The sequence below is a fragment of the Hipposideros armiger genome, unplaced genomic scaffold, assembly GCF_001890085.2.
Source record: "Hipposideros armiger isolate ML-2016 unplaced genomic scaffold, ASM189008v1 scaffold_507, whole genome shotgun sequence".
NCBI lineage: Eukaryota > Metazoa > Chordata > Mammalia > Chiroptera > Hipposideridae > Hipposideros > Hipposideros armiger.
In genome coordinates this window covers 1,242,552-1,263,238 of record NW_017731857.1, presented here as the reverse complement: position 1 = coordinate 1,263,238, position 20,687 = coordinate 1,242,552, and the positions used below count along the sequence as shown (strand labels likewise).

The window sequence follows — 20,687 nt, the reverse complement described above, 5'->3', positions numbered from 1 at the left end:
AGAGATCACGCCAGCGGTTGCCGCAAAGCCAGTGTATAAAAACTATGTGTCAAGTGAACAAAAGAGTGGAAAAATGAAGGAATGCCAAAAATCAGCCCCTGATCCATCCTAGCTTTTAAGTCAACGAGGTCTGATAGAATTGATATTCAGTTGTATTTAAAGCTGCACAAAGCTCAGGGGGCACAACTGCAGCATCTCTGGGTGATTTTTTTTCTTTTTCTTTTTCTTTTTTTCCTGTGTGGTGAAACTCATTGTTTCCTTTGGGTAATTTGACAATTATTGGGGTCATAATGGAATAAAAATTCAAATACAATATTACAGAGGAGGAGCTATAATTTCTAAAATGTGTTCCTCCATTCATTTCCTTCATCAGACAGTCAGTCCCACTGTTCAAAGAAAAAAAAGTCTAAATTGCAATCTGCCCTGCGAGTGAGTTTGGAGTTTGATATTTACTTGGTTTTTAGGGAAATTACCTTTTTAATCCTAATGTGAGAAATAAATTTCACAAAGAACTTGTGAAATAAAATATACAGACTCCTTGGCATTTGAAGACTGCTTGGGATAAGGACTCTAGCCATGAGTTCTGCTCTGCTGGTCCCTCTCTTTGCAAATAACAACAGTTTCATGTTCTCCAAATTTTAAAGGGATGCTTTTAATCTCAAATATCCAAAATTAATTGTACAACAAAGTCTTTAAACAGTACTAATATAAATAATTTCAGTGGACTCTATATTTACCTTACATTACAGAATGTCATTCTGCAGTTTAGTTTTAGCATTTGGTGATTTCACTTTTTTTATGCAAATAAACTTGTACTCATATTGACTTTTAAAATCCCTCTGAACAATTGTAAATAATCATAGTAGTATTCTACCTGTACATAAAAAAAAAGAACACCTCTTTCAATAGCAGCATGGAAAACAGTCAATGTCTGTCTCACCACTAGAAAGCTGTGTTCTTCCAAAGTGTTCAAATTACTTTAATCAGCAAATGTAACCTTCTGAATAAAGGCAGTTAAAAAATAAGTCTTCCTTTGCTACTTTATAATAGAAATGTTATTAAAATAGCCAAGGTGTCTCAATATTTTAACCTGAAGCATATGTATTTTCACATTCCCTAAAATGTTTAAATGTTATTATATAATTAAACAGAATAACAAGTCTTCTTCGAATCTCAACTAGCACTTTACTAAGAAAACTTGAAGAAGAAAAGAAAAGGTAGAGGAAATCAAGTACTCAGATCCACTACTGCTCACCACCCCAAACTTGGCAAAGTATTATAAATGCCTGCTGTTTTAAAAGTCATACAGTAACCTTGCTATTCAAACTATATTAGATAAATGTATGCCATAAGTTTCACAAATTCAACTTCTAACCTGTTAGAGCCCAATTCCTGTGGCAATATAAGTCAAAGTTTTGCTTATGGATACTGAGAGTCAATGATTTGAATTGTTTTGATTTGTATGGAGTTACTCAACAAAAATGTTAATGTTGATCAAAAGTAGCTAAGATCAGATTTCTTCTTTACCTATAGGTCACAGAGCGACTCTTATCAAATAAAAATTTTAATTTGCGATTCAGAGTTCAAAATGGCGACACATTTGATCTGACTGCAGGATAATCACTAAGAAAAATAGAAACAAACTCTTTCATACGGTAAACAGTAGTACTTATTATTTGGAATGTATAAAGGGGTATAGTTCCTCTTCCTGATGTTTTCATTTTACAATGTTCAGCTTCTATTTTAAAAGATTAGTAGATATTTCGTAGCAATATTTGTTTAAGATAAAGAAAACTAAAGCAAAACTTGAGCCATGGATATCAGATTCAGAAGAAAAGTTGCACATGCAAATATTAGTGTGGATATTTTCTTTGCTCTAAAAGTCCTCAAACAAAAAATGAATTTTCACAATGCTTTTCACGTTGTTGATTTTATCATTTGGTTTTTGCAATTAAGGACTGCAGAATTGGAATGAAACATTGTCTATTTCCAGAATACCTAAAAAATCAATATGCAATACATGTTCACTTTTGAAATAATTTTCCTCCACAAAAATAAAAGAGTGAAATAGTGAAGAGAAAAAAAACCTAGAATCTCCTCTTGATGGGCTATGACATCTTGCCTTGAGTTGTTTTCAATGTAACAGAAATTATTTCTTCTTTCCAAGTTTCTAAAATGCTTCATAGCAAGGTCCTCGCAAAAACAAAAGGTTTTGGATTTGAAATTATCTCCTGTTTAATCTTTACAAGTTTTCTCACAAACTCTGTTTTGCATGGAAAAATTTGACTGACTAAAATACTATTTTTTATGCATAAGTATATATGCATGTATTTTAACTCAGAGGCAAAACATTTTTTTGTTTATCCAATTCAGTTTCTGACAACTGCTAGTGAGGGAGCTAATTTAAGATATGACAGCAGAATCAGATGAAGTGAAGGCATCATTGTCTGAGTCTCTCTCTCCTCAAGCCCAGGTTTGGTCAGCTATCAACAATCTCGCGTGTTCCTCTCTGGGTACAGAGGAAAATGTCTAGACACAGATGATTTGAAAGAGACAATGCTACAGTCTCGTTTAGGCAACTCTAACTTAAGGGGAGAGGTCTCCAAACAATACCCCCAGGCCTTTCCAGCTTCATCTGGAAGCCACAGCTGTGACAGGAGATGCAATAAAGGATGCATTTCCCAGCCTGGATGTGGAAGAGCCTGAATGTCCACCTGTTCAATGAAACAGCAAACAGAAGTTTGCCCACCCTCACTGCTCCAGTAGCAAGGCATCCTTCCCTCCAGAGACAAGACTGGTAGGAGTTGCTCTCCTTAGAAATTGAGGGGCCACAGGCCTCTCCATCCTGATTCCCTGGCTGCCTGGCGGTCCCACTGTTTCCTCACACAGCTGCCTGGGGCTCCTGAGAGTCGGCTGGAAGCAGGATGTGGCCACAGCTACCATAGCCAGCCCAAGCTGTGAGACACTGTAACCCTCATCTCACCAACGCTTCCATTTTTCAGAGTAAGAGAGAATGAGGTCCATCCAGCAAGGGAAAGTAAACTGGCCACGGTCACCGTTTCAGAGACCTACAAGAAACATCTAAAAATTGCCTCCTGCAACCTTTACAGCTGACGGGACCAAGGCCCAAAATACATTAAGGGCCGTGCCCCTCCGTCCGTATCCAGTGCGTAGATGAATGCTCCTTGTCTTCTTGTGAGGAGTCAATCCAAGATCCCTCTAAAGAACTCCCTGCAAGGACTGAGGCTGCTGTGTCGCATGAGGGCCATGTGGGTAAATTCTCAGCAGCTCTGGGTTGCCAGGCCCAGACTTTGGCTCCATAGTAAACAAGATAAGGCGTAAGAAACAAGGAAGCATCCTGGAAATTCTAAAGTCCAAGACACACGGAGAGGGTAACCGTGTGTTATTACTGTTTTGCTCTCACGCGCAGCTGTGCCAAGGCCACGCTCCATGCCGAAGGAGCCTCTCTCTCCTCACCCCTGCCTTTCCCAGCCTAAACTGAACGATTCATTCTTTGAGGCTAAGCTGACAAGTATAGATGCAGTTTTGTGGGACCTGAAGCTTTTCTAATTTAGGGAGCCCCTCTTGAGAAATGTATACCAACATACCTTAATTTTGCAACATTTACAAAAAACTAATGGCATGAAGACATTGTTAGGGTCCCTCCCAGAGCCCAGAAGGACCCACACAGGTGAAGCGTCCTGGAACTGAAGGTTCATTAGCTCTCCAGCAGACCCACTTCTGACAGACTCCTCTGTCATCCTCCACTTGAGAGGGCCTGGGGGAGAAATAGGTTGTTTCTACTGGGTTGTCAGAAAAGTCATCACGCATTTTTGCAACGAAAAACAGAGAAAAATACATCATGACTTTTCCGACAACAAAACAGAGGTATCTGCCGCCATTACCTAATACTTAGAAAACACTGGTCAAGTCTAAGTGCCAGCTTTGGGGGTTCAGCAGGGAGCCATTTAATTGTCCACAGATGCAACAGGCTGTTTCTGAACCCCCTATATTGCAGGTGGACTAAATCCCAGCTGTTTCCCTGGGACCCTCGTGGCCTCCATCCTCCAAAGCAATGTGTTTCTGAGGCTCTCCAGGGTCCCAGCACTGAGAGAGGCTAGGAGACCCTGGCCTTCCAGAAACTCTCCCAGCCAGTGCATTCATTATGGATGCCCCCAGTCCTCTTGTGGAGGGCAGCCTCACTTCTTCTGACCTCTGACAACTGTCCAGGTGCCACTGGAAGTGTGTGAGCTCAGATCAGGCACCTGCTTCTTGGGGAGGGTAGTGAGCTCAGAGGCAAGATGGGCTTTATGGTGCCAGGCCAAAACAGACCCTTTATGTCCTTCTTCTGGCCCTGCTCTTCGCCAGGGAGCCCCAAGGACACAAGCCCAGGCCCTTCCTTGGCACCCAGGAAGTGTGGAAATCCCACCTGTGGTGGAGGGTGCTCTCCGCTCCACCTGGCCTTGCCACCTTCTGGGTAGCTCAGCAGGGTACCATGCACTGACAGGCCATGCTCGCCAGCAAAGAGCTTCCTCGTTGCAGAACTAGTCCTGCCCATTCACAGTGCAGATATGATCTGCTGGGGTGTGATGTGAGGGGCATCAGAAACTATCCCCACCACAAACCTTTCCTGCATGGACACTGGAATTCTGCCATTAGGGATTCATTCTTCCACGCTAAGCTGTCAGCTCCCAAGGTCCTTTTGGAAAGTGCAAACACCCCTCGGAGGGGTACCGGGTTGAGTCTCAATGTGGAGCTCAGCAGAAGCATATGTTGAATGTGTGTGTGTGTGTGTGTGGAGTTGGGGTGCACAAAGGGAGGGTAAGCCAGATGGAAGTGGGACAGGGGTGGAGGGACAGGAAAGTAGAGGGAACAACAGTTGAGACTGGCCTCCTTTTGTTTTTGTTTTTGTTTTTTTAAGCTTAGGTCAGTCCATAGGGGACTTTGTGAAAGGAAAGTGGGGGGAAACATTTTCAAAGGGCTTGGGGGAGGAGGCTTGGGAGTAGGGAGATTTTCAAACATCCCTATAAAAAACCCAAGCTTGTTCTGGTAACATCATTTCCTATAAAGTACAGCTTGAGTAGCTGTTCTATTTTTCCGACAGTTTTTCCAAAGGATTTTCCAAGTACCAAACATTTGACTGTGAATGATAATCATTGTCTTTCCTAGTGAATTTAATTTGGATTTTTCCATTTAAAATAATAATAATAATAAAAAGGATTCATTTCAGGGGGACATCGTTAGTTTAAATTAGTAACATTAAATTATAGTAATTCAATAAAATGAAGAAAATTAGCCAGCAAACAAAGATTCAGACCGAATTCATTTCTCTAGGTCGTTTGTATTTTGTAATAGGGAAATTGTTCCCCTCTTTATCTGCCCAAGGTACCCCGTTAGGAATAAAAGCCTGTGCAGTGCCTACAAAGAAAGGACAGGCAACGTGACACAAGGGTGTGATCCGTAATGAGTACTTGCTCTGACCTGCGGAAGATCTTTATGTCCCCCACACTCTACTGGTCACTTAGTGAGCCTCTGATGAAAACATGATGAGGTGGCCTTCCCAGCTTTATGCTCAGAAATGCCCTGAGATTACCAGCTGACACCTTCCCCAGGCAAAAACAAGACTGAGGAGTCAAGTTCACGGAGAACAGTTCACTGAGAAAAGCCCAGAAGCTGAATCCAATGTAGGCCAGGCTTTGAGTGTCCACTCTGGCCTTCTACTTGGAGCCAATTCCCTGAATAAGGGGGAGCTCGCTGACACCCCAGCATACCCCTGGCCCTCCATTCTTAAGCCTGGCTCTTTACAGTTTCTGACCTGAGGCTAACTTCCCGGCCTTCCATTTGCCTTCTTCTTTTAGGCAAAAATTCAGCAAGTATTCAGCGCTTGGCAGGGCCAGTGACCACAGGCAGACATTGGCTTCCAGTGAGAAACTATAGAAGTTGCCTTTCTACTGCCCTCTGATGAATGTGTGTCGTGCACACACACAAGTCCCCGGATGTGCCCTGTCTGCACAAAAGCCAAGCAAATCTACCATCTGGAAAATTTCCACACTGGATGGCTTCCCAAATTATATTCTGCTCTGGCGAATTGTTGGTCTGCCGGAGGCGCTGTGAGGAGACCCCCATTTCCTTGCTAGACTTCCGGAAGTGAACTCCCAGCTCCCTTTCAAAATGGTCTGAGAGGATGTTAGACGTTCCAGATTTTTCCAAAATATAACCAACAATTCCAGACTCTGAGACCCCATTTGCTTGGGAATCATGAAAGGGAAAGTTGAAGCATTTCCCCCAGATGAACTCATGGATTCCTCTTTATTTTAAAAAGTTGCAAATCTGCAAATCAGAAGAAAAGGGGCGTGTCTCTCACTGACCCCCGCCCCCGCCCCGCTGGCTGACACAGAGCCAGCCCCGCGAAGAATGCCTCCGCTTGCTACTTCCCTTTACCTACATGGATGACAACAATATGACGATGTGGCGAGAACCTCTAGTGTGGTTACCTGCCGATGCAGGCCTGAAAACCACTTATTTTCTATAGTCTACATTTCTGTTGAGAACATCACAGCCACCTGACAAACAAATCAAAAATTTTTGTTTCTCTTTGGGATTTAACTCTCCCTACACTCTCCTTCCTATGTAGAGAGCTGCATACTTCTGCAGGTAGTAAATCAGATGTCACAAATTATGGGCCTGATTCAATCCAAATTACGCAAAGAGCTGGGAAACGGGAGAAAAAAAAGCTGCTTTTAATTCCTCTCAGCTCTTTGCAGATGCTCTTAAAGGCAGGCCTGTTTACATCCATGAACTAGCTCCCTTAGATTTCCATAAGCAAGTCAGATGGGAAGCACGAAGGGAACCCGGAGCCCAGCACGCTGCCTTCTGTCTAAGCGCAAACGAAAGTTCTAGCATTGAACACTCTTCTTGTCTTGTACCCCGTAGAACAGAGCTACATACTCTAGGGCCAGGGGCCAGAAAAGTCAAGAAAGAAGACTTGTTTTTGTTTTTCTGTTATTTTTTTAAACCAAATCAAGATTTTTATTTTCAAAAATAAATCCGGTAGACCCTAACTCACTCTCCAATGTCTGAAAGGCCCGTTCCTACGAAGGAATGACTTGAAACATTTACTTTCTAATTATATATTGGCGTTCGCATCTCCAGTTTTCTCAGGAGGGTTTGGAGAGGGTTGTTTTTCTCTGTAGTTGGAGCACAGTTCCTTCTGGCTCCTTTCACAGATTTGGACTTTCAGTTTAGTAAGCCAGGTACTTGGCAGCATCAAAAGCTGAATTCCCAAGCATTGGACTGAAGAAAAAATAGGCTGACGTGAGGGAGGCAAGGTATGTGCAAAAACATAAAAAGTCTTTTGTGCACAGAAAGGAACGGATACATACCCCCTAAAAGTTCGTAAAATTCAGAATCAGCCTTTATCAAACTCATGAAACCTCTAGACCATCAGGCCAGCACTTTTCAAAAATTAGAAATACAAGACCATGTTTTTGTGTTCATAATCTACCCTCTCACTAGTTGAAACCTAATTTGGTGACTCAGAAAGACAATTTCTCTTTTGTAGCTAAACAACCAGAACACATTGCCTCTAAATTGTTATAAAACTACCCATAATTTTCTCAGCACAGAAAGAAAAAAAATAAGAATGCTTAACAAAAAATACGCTATTTCTGATGGCGGTGAAAGTGAACAGTAGTCAAGGAAAAAAGAATAAAAAGAGGAACAAATAAGTAAAAAAAAAAAAAAGCTCTCCTTGGATATAGAGAATGTTCCATTTGGAGAAATAACTGAATATTAGAGGAATTGCAGAGTGTAGTCACTGTTAGCAGAACAACTTCCTAAGCAGAAATTTCAAAGCGTATGCGTCTCCAGACCTACAGTGGCTGAGAAAAGTGTCTCTTTCTTTTCTTGTGCGAAAGTGGCCACAAGCAAACACACTCCCATTCCATGGTTACGAAGCATTCCTCCACCATTTGTTGTCAGCACAGAACCCAAATTCCACCAAAGCTATTAAAATTACAGATGCCATCCCTTTTGTCCCTACCACGGAGGAATTATTTTACAAATAAACTCACATATGTGCCAAATGGTGCTGTTACATTGGAGAAAACCTGATGTTGTTAAATCATCACTTGCCAATATGATGGAATACTATGCAGCTCTAGAAACAGGCCGAGCCAACCATCAGAACCTGGGGTGGGGTAATTGCTGAGATATATTCTAAAGTGGGAGAAAAAAAAAAGCAAAGCACAGAATAGCTTCCACGGTAGGCTACCATCTGTGCAAAAAAAGAGGACAGACTATTTTTAAAAGAAAGAGAGAAATGTAATTGCTTGTTGATGCACATACGCTCTAGAAAGATCCTCAAGATACTGAGGGACACGGGTGGGAGGACAACTTGTCACCGTACATCTTATTATACCTTTTGAATTATGTACAGAGTGAGTATTTTACCCAGTCAACAATAAATAGGATGATTTTAAACTAAAACCTGACAGAGCATGTATTTCACTTGAGTGTTTGGATCCATAAGAATACAATCCTCAGAATAAAGAATGCTTCCGTTTTGAGGCTGAGAATTGGCCTCCATAGTCTAAGAGTCCCCTTGCATCTCAAAGCCTTCAGGGGGCCAGCACAGTCCAGAAGGAAGGCCCCACAGACTGGCCAGTGAATTTTTATCAGTTCACTGGGGGCCTACCGGCCAAGGAGCCCCGGCTGCCTGCTGAGACGCCTAAGCCACAACAGCTGCATAAACTGGCTGCGCCCCAGCCTGACCTATTTCAGAGACAGGTCAGACCAGTGCATGTGGGGATAAGAAAACAACCTTCTCCTCACCAGTGGCTACACTAGCAAGCTGCTCCAGAAGGAGAAACGGGGCAGGAGCCCGCCAGCCTCCCCAAAGCCTCAAGAGCCGGGCTGCTTTCTTTCTCTCTCTCTCGCATCACACCCCAATAACACAGAAATCCCAAGTTTTTGAGACTAGCTAGAGAGAAATTCAATAGAAAGATCAAAGATCGCTGAAATGTTTCCTCCAGCTTAACAAATTGGAAAGTTTCCTTAAGATTCCTGAACTCCAATTTTAAAGGAGCAGGATTAAGAAGAATCGTGCACCAAGAGAGAATGCACGCAGTCTCATCTGTGGAGCTCTAAGGACGTTTACGAACAATGAAGGAGGCTGAAGAAGGGACCTCAGGAGAAATTATACCCCAAAATGCCACCAAACCAATTACTGCGGAAGGATTTCAGGACTAAGAATGTATATGGATGAGACCTATTTTCAAAAAGCAACTTGTTTGTCAACCTCATCGAGCAAAAAGAACTTCTGCAAAAGACAAGCAAAAATCTGATTTGGAGGCTTTTTAAAAAGCCATGTTAATCTAAGGGAGGAAAGTAATCTTTATAGAAGTAGGAGGAAAAGTTAAGAAATAATCTTTTGACATCTCAGTGAATGGATTTAGAATTTTGTTGTTTTCCATATCTATTAAATCAATAAGATCTATTACATTAAATAGTTGCTTATAAACTCAATTTTTTTGATTCAGTAAAAGTGGACTTTTGTGTGTGTGTGTGTGTGTGTGTGTGTGTGTGTATGTGTGTGTGTGTGTGTGTTGGTCTTCATTGTTGCTCCTAAGCCCTGAAATAAGCTTTTATCTGCCCTTGGGCAGAGCCCATCTGCCAGTAAGCTGGTCAGTTTCTGCATATTCAGAGGTTTTTTCCACCAAGATTGTGAGTTTTCCTGTGATAGGTGTTATTTGCACATAACTTGCTCCTTCTCACTTTATTCTCCTATCACCCTGGGAAGTTAGTATGATGTGTCCCATTTCACAGATGCTGAAACTGAAGTTCAAAGGGTCACACCTGAATTGCACTCGGTCTGAATTTTAGAGTAACATTCGTGACGCAAGAGCAGACCACTTTTACCTTGGGTGCTCGTGGAAAAGGATTTGGGGGTGTGTTTAAGTCAGAGAAGACAGGAGACACTCAACTGATTTAGTGAAACCCCATCAGGAAGCTGGCCAAGTGGGGAGTCAGAAAGAAGAAACCTGTTGCTTTTCATACAATAAAATGAATTGGACCAATTAATTTTCTTTAGTTCAGGTTAAACTCAACCATGGTATCTCTCTCTCGCTCTCGCTCTCTCTCTCTCTCACACACACACACACACACACACACACACACACCCTTGGGCCAAGATTTTCTTAACCATGATAATATATTTGAATATTGGGAGAATTTTAAAATGTATGTTTGAAGATAGACTCTATGAGTCTTTATTTAAAAAAATGTTTTTTAAAAGATAGACCTCATAAAGGAAACAAGAAGCTATTGATACCCCCATACACACCCATGTGCCTGCTGACTGGCTAAGTTATGCCTTATACTAGGGTTTGCGGGGGGCGGGGGATAATAATAAGGTCAGAGGGCTAGAGTGGCTGTATTTGTAACATATCCATGTACGTATAAAAATCACAAGCCTATAAGTGTAAGCTTTTTGTTAAAAATGCAAATTTGTATATGATCTTATAAGTGTTTACTATGAAAGTACACAAAAACTAAACCAATTCCATGTTGCAATATCAATTGTAAAGCAATGGGCTTTCCTTTCTTAACTACTCTACCCTACCTTACTTTCGCTTTCCATCTAATGATATAAGGCCAAGTACATTTATTTCTGCAGTTGTTTCCAAAAATATGCCCACCATCCAATCACAACAATTTTGAAAATTTACATTTAAGCCATAATCAAGTCTCAATATTTCAAGTCTCAACATGATCCTGGAAATTTTTTATGTGCTGAATATCAGTGCCATTTCCTCTCCCTTAATCCTATATTAGTCAGCCAAAAAGAGTCTCCCATCCTTGTCACAAAGCATTTTGATCAGCTATTTTAAAATGGAATCCACTGGAATTAGATTCAGGATGCGTGGGAAATTGGCTCCTAGTATTAGGAGTTGATAGCAATATACTATTGTAGATACAGTAAATCAGGCCAAATAAAAGTACACAAGAGTCAAGGAATCACTGGATGGGTTTAAAGAGACAAATATACAGCTAGTTTGCTGTTACGTCGAGTTCTAATTTGTTATGTTGGGGGAAATTCATTTCCCAATCACTGCACTAGGAAGAACATAACAACTCAGACTACTTTGATCAAGTTGCTTCACCCCAAACAGAAGGGGTTCTTCATTGTTGTTGTTTACTTAAACTCCTGCAGCAAAAATTTAAATGCTGCAAATTTTGCTACGTGCAATGTGCAAGGCAAAAGTCTTTCTCAAGATTTTCCTTTCTAAGAGAAATGTGTATCCAATCAAATTCTAAATTTCACACCACTGCCCTTTATTAAAATACAATTTCTTTTTTGTAGAGAAGTAGCCACTTCAATAGCAGAAATCAACTGTTAGTCTTTTCTTAGTTTTTTATCAGGAAGGAAGGAAAACAGACATTAAAGGTAAGAATTCAAAAAACCTATTATTCCTCAAGTGTCTTCAACAAATACTTCCCATGGTTTCCACATCTCCTGTTGACAATGGAGAAGTTTCTAACTCCTCTCTCTTGAGTAGATGTTTTATAATGATAATGAGCATTTTGAAAACTGGGCATGTTCCAATCACAAACTGGAAATTATATGTTTTCTGTTCATTTGGGGGCATAATCCCAACACAGATAAGATGAAGGGAAGCTTTCTTAGAGATGTCCTGATTCCAGCAAAAGCTCCAACGCTGTTGGAGCTCAGGGTCTGACCCAACACTGCAAGGGAGAGCTGAAAGCCGAGCTGTGCCACTCACTCTCTACCAGAGACTGGCATAAATGGGGCAAGGAAATCTTTCCCAACAAGGTAGAAGATGGCCCTCTGATCCCACGTTGGTGTGCATCTTCCAAGAGAATGCCAACTTCTAAAATTCCCTTTCACTTTCTCTGATCACAACTCCCCAGCTAAAGGAAGCCAGTTCTTTTCAGTAATCATACCTTGGTATTGAGATCAGGCCCAACTTGGTGTTCAACTCCGCTGTCTCCCTGGCAGTATATGCACACATAGCCTGACTCCCAAGGGAGCAAAGTCACCTTACCTGCATAGGTATAGGAAATATACATGTACATGTGGAATATGCAACAAGGAACTTTTTAATGTTGCGTCTGGACCCAGAATAAGGTAACCATAACAGATCTGAGCTGACTCACACTTCCAGCTTAATCAATTTCAGGCAGTTGTTCTACACTGCAATGATTGGGACTATATCAAAGAACCTTTGAGCATGGGTAGGTTATTAATTAATTGGGAGATAATAATAGAAAATAGCCACTAATGATTTTGACTTTGTATGTCAAGATCCATCTTGTTCAAGAGTAAACAAGAAAGACTAGAAACTAAAATGAAATAAAAATAAAGCCTTATGAACAATTATTTAGTACTGAAATGAGCATAGTCAGAGAAGGGGATTCAGGAAATCCCCCACACAGGCAGACCCATGATGCACAGCTGAATATCCAAAGCCTGAATCTGGCATAAATTTCACAACCTCACTTAGAGTGGCTCATTGGAATTTGCAAATTAAGCGCAGAGATTGGTATTTTCAAAAAAGCCTTTGCAGGAATTTTAGCTTTCATAGTAAAAGAAAAATCTATCCAAATATATTGAATTCTTAACACCCCCCAAAAGAGTCTACTAGTTCATCAAAAAATCAACAGCACATAAAAGTCATAAAATCATTCAGGGAAATATTTTCCCTAGCATTCAACAGCAGTGGTGACTATCAATTGGGAGCCTGTGCTGTTACCTGAAATTCTGATGACTCTAGAAAGTGTAATCCACAGAGCCAATAAACCTTTATTTCATGCAACTGGGTATAGTTTACTGTCAGCATAATTCATAGTGGCCAACTTATAAATAAACTCTAATGATGCACAAACTATACACACAAACACAAATCTACTCTTTCATTATAGGGAGTTTAAAAATACACATGAGACCCATCTAACCATCCATAAACCATGGAAATACACGTAGAGAAATGTAGTCAATATAACTCCCACTTTCCTGTATATTTAATTATTCCCTACCTAGTTTTGCATAAAAATCTGACAAGTTTCTTTTACATCATTCCAGCATGGAAGGCAAGTTCAGTGAAACTTCCCATATTTAGAAATGTAGCCCCATGCAGATAGTAGCTTTCATGCCTCCTTCCGCCCCACAAAAATGAGAATCTATATGATGATAAATTCACCATCTTAGCCTAAGTTCTAAACAAGAAATCACTGTAGGATAATTAAAAACACCCCGTGAATTTCTTTTCTTCAAACCCACGACATATAACTGCTTTCGGTTCCTATTTCTTAAAGAGAATTTTGTCAATCCTCCTTAGAAATTTCAGAGGAAAGGGAGGATTTTCCAAGACAGATAAGTTGAAATGATCCCTCTTTGATCTCAGTGGTTAAGAATCTCTCACAATAGAAGATGGCCACTGAGGGGCCACCGTCCCAGCCTTTTAATGTGTAACAATGGCATCAACAAACAGCTACTTAATCAATATTTGGCCAGAGCGGCTGAAAACTTCCTTTTCAGATTTTAATTCCTAGTTGTAAGACAACCCCAGAGCAGCCAGTGAGATAAGGCATTAAACTGACTGCTTAATTGCCTGTTAGTGTCTTGTTAGTTCTATATCTACATTCTTAATGGTTCTTTAATCTTTATTTACCCGCATACATGTTACCAGAGGCAGAACCTCCCGGAAAAGAACCTCTTCTGCCCCAGCCCTGGCCAAATTCTCTCTCTTACATCCTTTGTGTGTTTGTTGCTGCTGCGGCTTTTTCTTCTCATTGACTGTTATGTACAACTTAAACACTTCATGATTAGGAAGGAATTTTTTTTTTGGTCCTCAAAAATAGATGTATTCCTGGATGTTGAAACTGGGTTCAGTGGCAACGCTCCTATCCACCTGATTGATTTCCGCACATTGCACTCCCCTGAACCCAGGCGCACTTGCTGGTTCCGCCTCATCGCCCCGGTGGGTTTTATTACGCAGCCCTGGGGACTCTTAAATGACCCTTCAGTAATTATTACGCACTTGAAGCCCTTCGTCCCCCCGTTCCGGTGCTATCAACAATCAAATCAAGACCCAAAATAAACATACGATTTCAAGCATTAATTAGAAAATCTGCATGTTTTCAATAAGGCTAGAAAGTAAACATACAGCAGTCAACCCAACAAAACAAACAAGCGAAAAAGAAAAACGTACATCGGAACTCGGATGCTTCCTTGTCACTCGTTCCAACGGGAAAATCCGCTGCCGCTACGTTCTTGAAAAGAACACAGCGAGGTGTTCTAATTTAATTCAAGTTCTGATGTTGCCAACGCATTTTGAAATATGTTGTTGAGTGTTGCAAGGACTTCGAAATATATGAAATTTACTCTACTTAGACGACATCGGGGTCAAATTCGTGATTCTGACAAATGGGCTTGGAGAGTGGGCTGTCCACTTTAATAAAGGTTCCGATGCCACAAGCCTCAGATCTTATTATACCCCATGATTTTAATCTGTGGGAAAGTTCGTCCCCCACCCCCTTGCCTCGCGCCAAAATGTCCTTCCCAGCTAACTCCGGGGAAAGAAACGGCCTTCGGTTCCCCTCGATTGCAGGGGCACGCCCGTTAACGATAAAGTACTCTTTCCATGATTCCACTGGAAATGAAATACTCAAGGACCTTTAAAACTTTTCTGCGTTGTTATTCCACCTTATCTAATGCCCTGCTGGAAAGCTGACGTAGTCCTCGTTACTTTTAGAAAAGCTCACAAGTTTACAAACAGAACGGGGTCCCGAGCACAACTTTTGTCACTTTGACTTTCTCAAATTAAAAAAATAATAATAAAAATAAAGCCAACCAAACCAAACCAAAAAAAAAAGCCCAGTACTGTTTTTCATAAATGTCAGAAAGGAAGACAGATATATGAAAAGAATATAAGCGCCAATGGACCTCCTATGCTTGGGGTCCCTTAACCTTTGAAATTGTTGCAAACCTCCCACGTTCGCTAGTGATTTTAAAAGAGGGAAAGTCTCGTGAAAGTGTATCTCCAGCCCCAATCAAAACATCAATTTGGCGATCTGGCCTCTCTCCCCCTGCACCCTCGAGCCGCCACTTCAAAGCCGCTGCAACAAGTCAGTAATTGTAACGTTGCATCTAAATATTTAAGCGAGAGTCTTGCAGGCGCGTGTCCATTTACAGTCCTCATCTGTCCTCTAATTCCATTACGGCACAAAGCAAAAATGTTTCCCAAAACTCACAAACAGGAAAAGCGTCACCCTGCTGGAGGAGGAGGAGGAGGAAGAGGAGAAGGAGGAGAGGAGAAGCAGTTTCTATTGATTAGTCACTGCTTTTGTGTTAAGGGCTTTCTTTAAAATAAGGGGGGGGGATGGGGGGAGGTTGCAGAAATTTCACTAATGTGAGCCTCAGGCAAGGGAGGAAAAAAAGAGGAGGGGGCCGGGCTGTGTCTAGATGAAAGTGAGAAGGACATAAAGGAGGCAATTGAGTCGGCTGCAGCCTGGCGAGCTAAGCTGCGAGCGGGGCCGAAGCGCTGGGGAGGGGGCGGCGCGGCGCTTTGGCGCAGGGCGCAGGAGTGGGGGCCGGCCCATTGTGGCGGCGCCCGAGGGCCCGCTCGGCCGCGCCGGGGGAGGAACAGAGGCGTCCATTGAGTGGCCGCAGCGCGGGCCGTGCCCACAGCCCCCGATGCCGCGACCGGGGCTTGGCTCCTCCGGCTGAGCCTGCTCAGATCTCGGTGCGGGCCAGGGGCTGGGCGTGGGGGAGGGGGGTTGTGTGTTCCCCAGCTGCCCAACTCTCTCCTTCTAGCCGCAGAGAAGTTGGGAGGATGGACCCCGCAGGGGCGCAAGGGCCTGAGCGCACGCGGTCGGCACGCTGCGCAGCTCTTGGATTGAACGTGGGACAGGGAAAAGTTGGTGAGATAAAAGGAGCCATGTAGGAGAAAGCGCAAGACCCTGGAGACAAGAACGAGGGCGGTTCTGACCTCTTTCGGGGTGCTTCTCACCCTATGTCCTATTGTCTGACAAGCAGAAAGACGTCCCCTGGAAAGCCAGTCTCAGCAGCACCCGCCAGGCCCACAAGGAAAGTGGAGCCTCCCCAGAAAGCGCGCAGTTCTAGTCAGGGTGCCCAAAGGCCAGGGCCCTCACAGCCCTTTATTAACAACATTCATTCTGTATTACAAGCGGGGCGACCTGTGACTTTTGATGCCCTAACAACAGAGGGAGTTTTTTGAGGTTTCTGAACTTCTAAACTTCCCTTCAAACTACACTTCACTCTCCTTTCTCTGGGCCCCTCTTGCCCTCCAGGGCTCATCTGGAAAGGGAGCTAGAGGCGCTGAAGAGACTGACGCTGCATCATCCTTGACAACCCCAAATTAAATTAGGCTTCAGCCTCCGAGGTGTGTGTGTGTGTGTGTGTGTGTGTGTGTGTGTGTGTGTGTGTGTGTGTGTTTTCAACGGTACAGCTCCCGCTGGGGAGAATACCCTGATTTTTTAAAATGGTAGCAATTGCCCTTGAATGGCAGCCGTTCCAGCTAGACGGCCCAAAAGACTAGAAACATTTTGTAGGTGAAATGGCCACTTTTTCCACGCTGGAGAGTCCATAAAACTTCCTGGCGCAGCAGCTATCGGGGCTCATTGAATAATTCATCCCTCATTGCAAGCCCATAATGTCTATTCGCGGCCCTTTGTGGAGCTGTTTTCTCTTCTTTTCTCCTTGAATTATAAAAAGGTTGCCTTCCTTTGTTCACATCAAGCTGCTCCGAGCTGGAGCTTTGTCTGGGCCAAGCTAAAGTGTGAGTTTCAATGGACTCTCCAGGCTTTGTCTCCCAAGTTCATCTCCAAGTGTAGATTGTGTAGAGAAGGCCTTCTTTGTAAAAGCTGGAAAAGTTGTACAAATGTTTGACCAGCTCATTTGGGGCGTTTTGTCTCCTGGGCCTCGGTTGCCTGTGCTGCCATTGAGCCTTCGATCTACTGCGCCGGTGCCTCTGGCAACATGTAGCAAAGCCGCGTCACCCCCGACCCTTCCCTAGCATCTCCGACGCTCTGGGTTCCTGGCTCCTGCCCACAGGGGCCTGCTACATTGGAGGTTGGCTGATTTCTTGCCTTCCTCTCTCTCCAGCACCTCTATGCTCTGTCTAGGCCTGGAATAAAAGCCAGGGTGTCTTCTCAGAGACTAGGGCAATAACTGCACCCCTTCAAAAGGAGGGGCTTAGACCTGAGACCATGTGAGGCCCCAACTTTAAAAGGAAGGAAGCAACCTGCCCTGATATTTGGTGGGTTCTTTTTTGTTTTTTTTCTTGATTGCCTGTGTGTGTGTGCGCCAGAGCATCTAGGTTTCTGTTTACCCCCAAAATCAGCCATTTGGACTTGTAACGTCTAAATCTGAGTGTCTCATCAAGGTTAGAACAGATTTTTGCATTAGTTCATAAAGCTGCTGTTCTAGAAAGACAGCAGTCCCCGCAGGGGTTGAGCAGTGAAGGTAAAAGAAGGAACCACCTTCCCAACCCCAATCTTACCATGGACGCCACCCGCTGAGGGCACAGACCCAGCTGGTCAGAGTGTGTGACTGGTCCAAGCAACTCAAAACTCAACTCAGCTCAACAAAATCGGGGCCCAGAGGAGTGAACGCAAAGCGTGGGCAGGGGCACCAGGCAACCCTGGACCCTTTGTGCCTTTGAAAAGGTGCAACCATCTCCAAATCAAAAACTGCTGAGGTGCAAAACTGCTGCGACTCCCCCTCCTGCAGTCCGGCCTTCCAATACAACTGGATGAGGTTGACTTCCCTTTGCAGTCAATACCTTTACAGTCTAAAGGGAACGCTACAGCATGTAAAAGCGGGGCAGCCTGCATTTATGGTTCCACGAAGGAGACATCTGTTCTCGATGCAGACAGGTCGCAGCTAAGTAGGAGCTGGTGGTCCGAACCCCTGGGCAGAGAGAGTGCCACCACTTTGGGCCCAAGACCCAGATCCCCTTAGTTTGTGACCCAGAGCTTAGGCTGCTTTTACTTCCCAGCCACACACAAATGAAGCGCCATCATATTAGAAAACCAATTTAAAACAAAAAACCAGCCAACTTACACATATATATTTATAAGGCAGCTGATGTGGTGCAACTTTGAGGGCCCACTGCTTTCCAAAGTTCGCTCTCTCTCGCTCTCGCCCTCTCCCGCCCACTCCCTCCCCTCCCTCCTTTGAAGTGGAAAACTCTGGAGCTCCGGGCCTTTCCTGAGGGCGCAAAAGTTTCTTCAACCTCCAGAGACTCACGGACTGTCCCCAGCCCACCCCTCCATCTCTCTGAGACGCCCAGTCCCACACACTTGAGGGCTAGAGGGTGGCCCTGCACCTAAAGCGCAATTCCAAGTTCTAGACTCCGGGGAGGGAGGCTGAAGGTGGTGCAGAAGAAAGACTTAACCAAATAAAGTTAACAGAACAGAGATTTTTGCTTTCATTGCACATGCGTCTCTAGTCTCGAACGTGGAGGCTCTGACCCGGGTGCAGTGAGGATGAGCGAGGACGACCTGGACCAGAGCCGGGGCCGAGCCGCCCTCGGGCCCGCCGCATCAGAGCGCAGCTGTCCGCCCGGGCGCAGGCCCTCTGCGCGCCACGGCTTACCTCGCTCGCTTAGGATACCGTCGATGCTATGTTTCGCCTTCTTCTCACTCTCCTCCGCTTCCTTCCTCTCCAGGTCGACCTCCTCCTCTTCGCCTTTCCCAAATTTACTCCTCAGGATGCGGCTAATGGAACTCACTGGGGGTGCGGGAGGAGGGAGGGGGAGTAAAAGGTTGAGACAAGCCGGGCTGCGCAGACGGGAGCCCCCCACCCCCAGCCCTCGCTCTAGCGCCGGTGTCCCGCACAACCCGCTTCCGTCTCCTCCAGTGTTTTGGGGCCTCTAGGTCTTTCTACCGCCCGCTGAGCCTCCCACTCACACCTCCTACCCCATAATCAGCATCTAGGAACAGGGAGATGGGAGCCTGGGAAGCTCGCATCTCCAAGTTAGGGCTGGGAACCCCCGTCTCTGACCCTCTTCCAGCAGGAAGTGTCTCCCACCTCGACTCTGTAAACAGGGCTCTACGTCTCCAATCGAAGAGCGTGCTCCCTGCAGCCCACCCTGTACCTCCCCCGCAACACACACGCACCTGAAGGCATTGGGCCCTGCGGTTCACGTTAAGGGAGGAGGAACCACAGCGGACTGTCCCCTGCAATTCAACTTTTTTTTTTTGGCTATAAAGGGTTTAAATTTCAACTGCAGAATCGTTTCCTATTGTAAAAATCAAAAGAAAATGCACTCTCCCCCATTTATTTTTTCCAGATTCCAGTGTGGTAAACAAATCCATGCTCTGAAATATCTCGTTCTCGCAGGGGGGAAAGGGAGTTTCCTTTTAATTAAAAACAAACTCCCGCGCGCCCTGCTTTCGCTCCTCTTCTCCCTCCGCCTCCCACGGCTGCCGGGGGAGCCGGATGGTCCCTGGGACCCTCGGGACACTGCGGGCCCCGCTGTGAAGCGTCCCTTCCTTTGCGAACACTGCAAAGCCTCGGCGGGGCGCGGCCCCATCTCCTTTCGGTTGGGGTTACCAAAACATTTGTTTCTCTTTAAAAATGGACATCAATATTAATAAACGCTTGGCCTTCGCCTCGCGTTTCCTGCTCTGCTTCCTCGACAGAAATCCTCTTTGGGGAGCTCTCTGCGGCGGTCTCTCAACCCCAGGCCTAACAGCTCCTCACTCCTTCCATAAAACGCGGAGAACGCCTGGTTCGAGGATATGTCAGGGCTCTGGTGGGGGCCCGGAACGATCACTGGGGTGATTACGTCTCGGATGACCCGCCCGCGTAATAGAGAGAGACGGCCGGCCGCGCCTCAGGAAGACGTTAATAGGTCTGGTACCTGAGGGCACTGTGTTTCGATCACAGACCGCGTCCTTGAGTAACTTGTCTCGGATTTCCCAGCTGAACATGCCTGGGTTCTCTCTTTTGTATTCCTCGATTTTCTTCTCCACGTCAGGCGTTGTCACCTGCTTTAAGAGAACAGGCAGGCAGGTATTGGTACCCACTCCTCTGGGCCACACGTGGTGGCCCCACTGCATCCCGGCCAGGCCCGACGCCCCTTCCTGCACCCCCTGGGAAGGTCTCCCTTGTTAGTAAAAGGACCCTAACTCTCTGAGGCAGTTTACTTTCAGGTCGGGACAAATAAAAACGCATCCCACTCTAGAGAGCCTAGGGACCCTCCTCCTCCCAGATAAGCTGCGACAATCGGGATACATCAAGAAGAGTATAACATTTGGGGAGAAAGGGTGTACTTTCTGATCCCTGGAAATAAAGAAAGGCCACTCCTTACACAGAATCAACACAAAAATGAAACTAAAAAAAAAAGTGCTTGAAAGAGCAGAAAAATCAAGTTAGATCTGCAACGTGCACCTCTCCAAAGGAGCACAAGATTTGAACTCAAGTGAAGAGCAAAATGAAATGCAAAAGGTGAGTATTTAGGTTTTTAGATTTTCGTTACAAATATGGATCATTTGAGAGACTGGCTCTTAACTTTTTTTCCCCCAGTTAAGAGTTTCCAGAGATTCTTAGGCTGCAAAAGGCATTGGGGTGAGAGAGGAGGGAGAATGTTTGGAAATCTTAAGTTTACCAGAACTCTCCTTGTGATTTTTGCCCTGTG

At 44.4% G+C, this 20,687-nt stretch overlaps 1 protein-coding gene across 2 annotated transcripts in view; it reads right to left on the bottom strand.

The window, feature by feature from the left end:
• Nucleotides 1–20,687, bottom strand: part of PAX3 (paired box 3) — a 93,501-nt gene that overhangs the window by 70,156 nt on the left and 2,658 nt on the right. For both annotated transcript variants that reach the window (XM_019667819.1, XM_019667820.1), the window contains exons 3-4: nt 19,911–20,040; nt 18,641–18,775 (exon numbers count right to left, since the gene is read on the bottom strand). In XM_019667819.1, the coding sequence (XP_019523364.1) occupies nt 18,641–18,775; nt 19,911–20,040 (265 nt within the window). The remainder of the gene's footprint in view (nt 1–18,640; nt 18,776–19,910; nt 20,041–20,687) is intronic.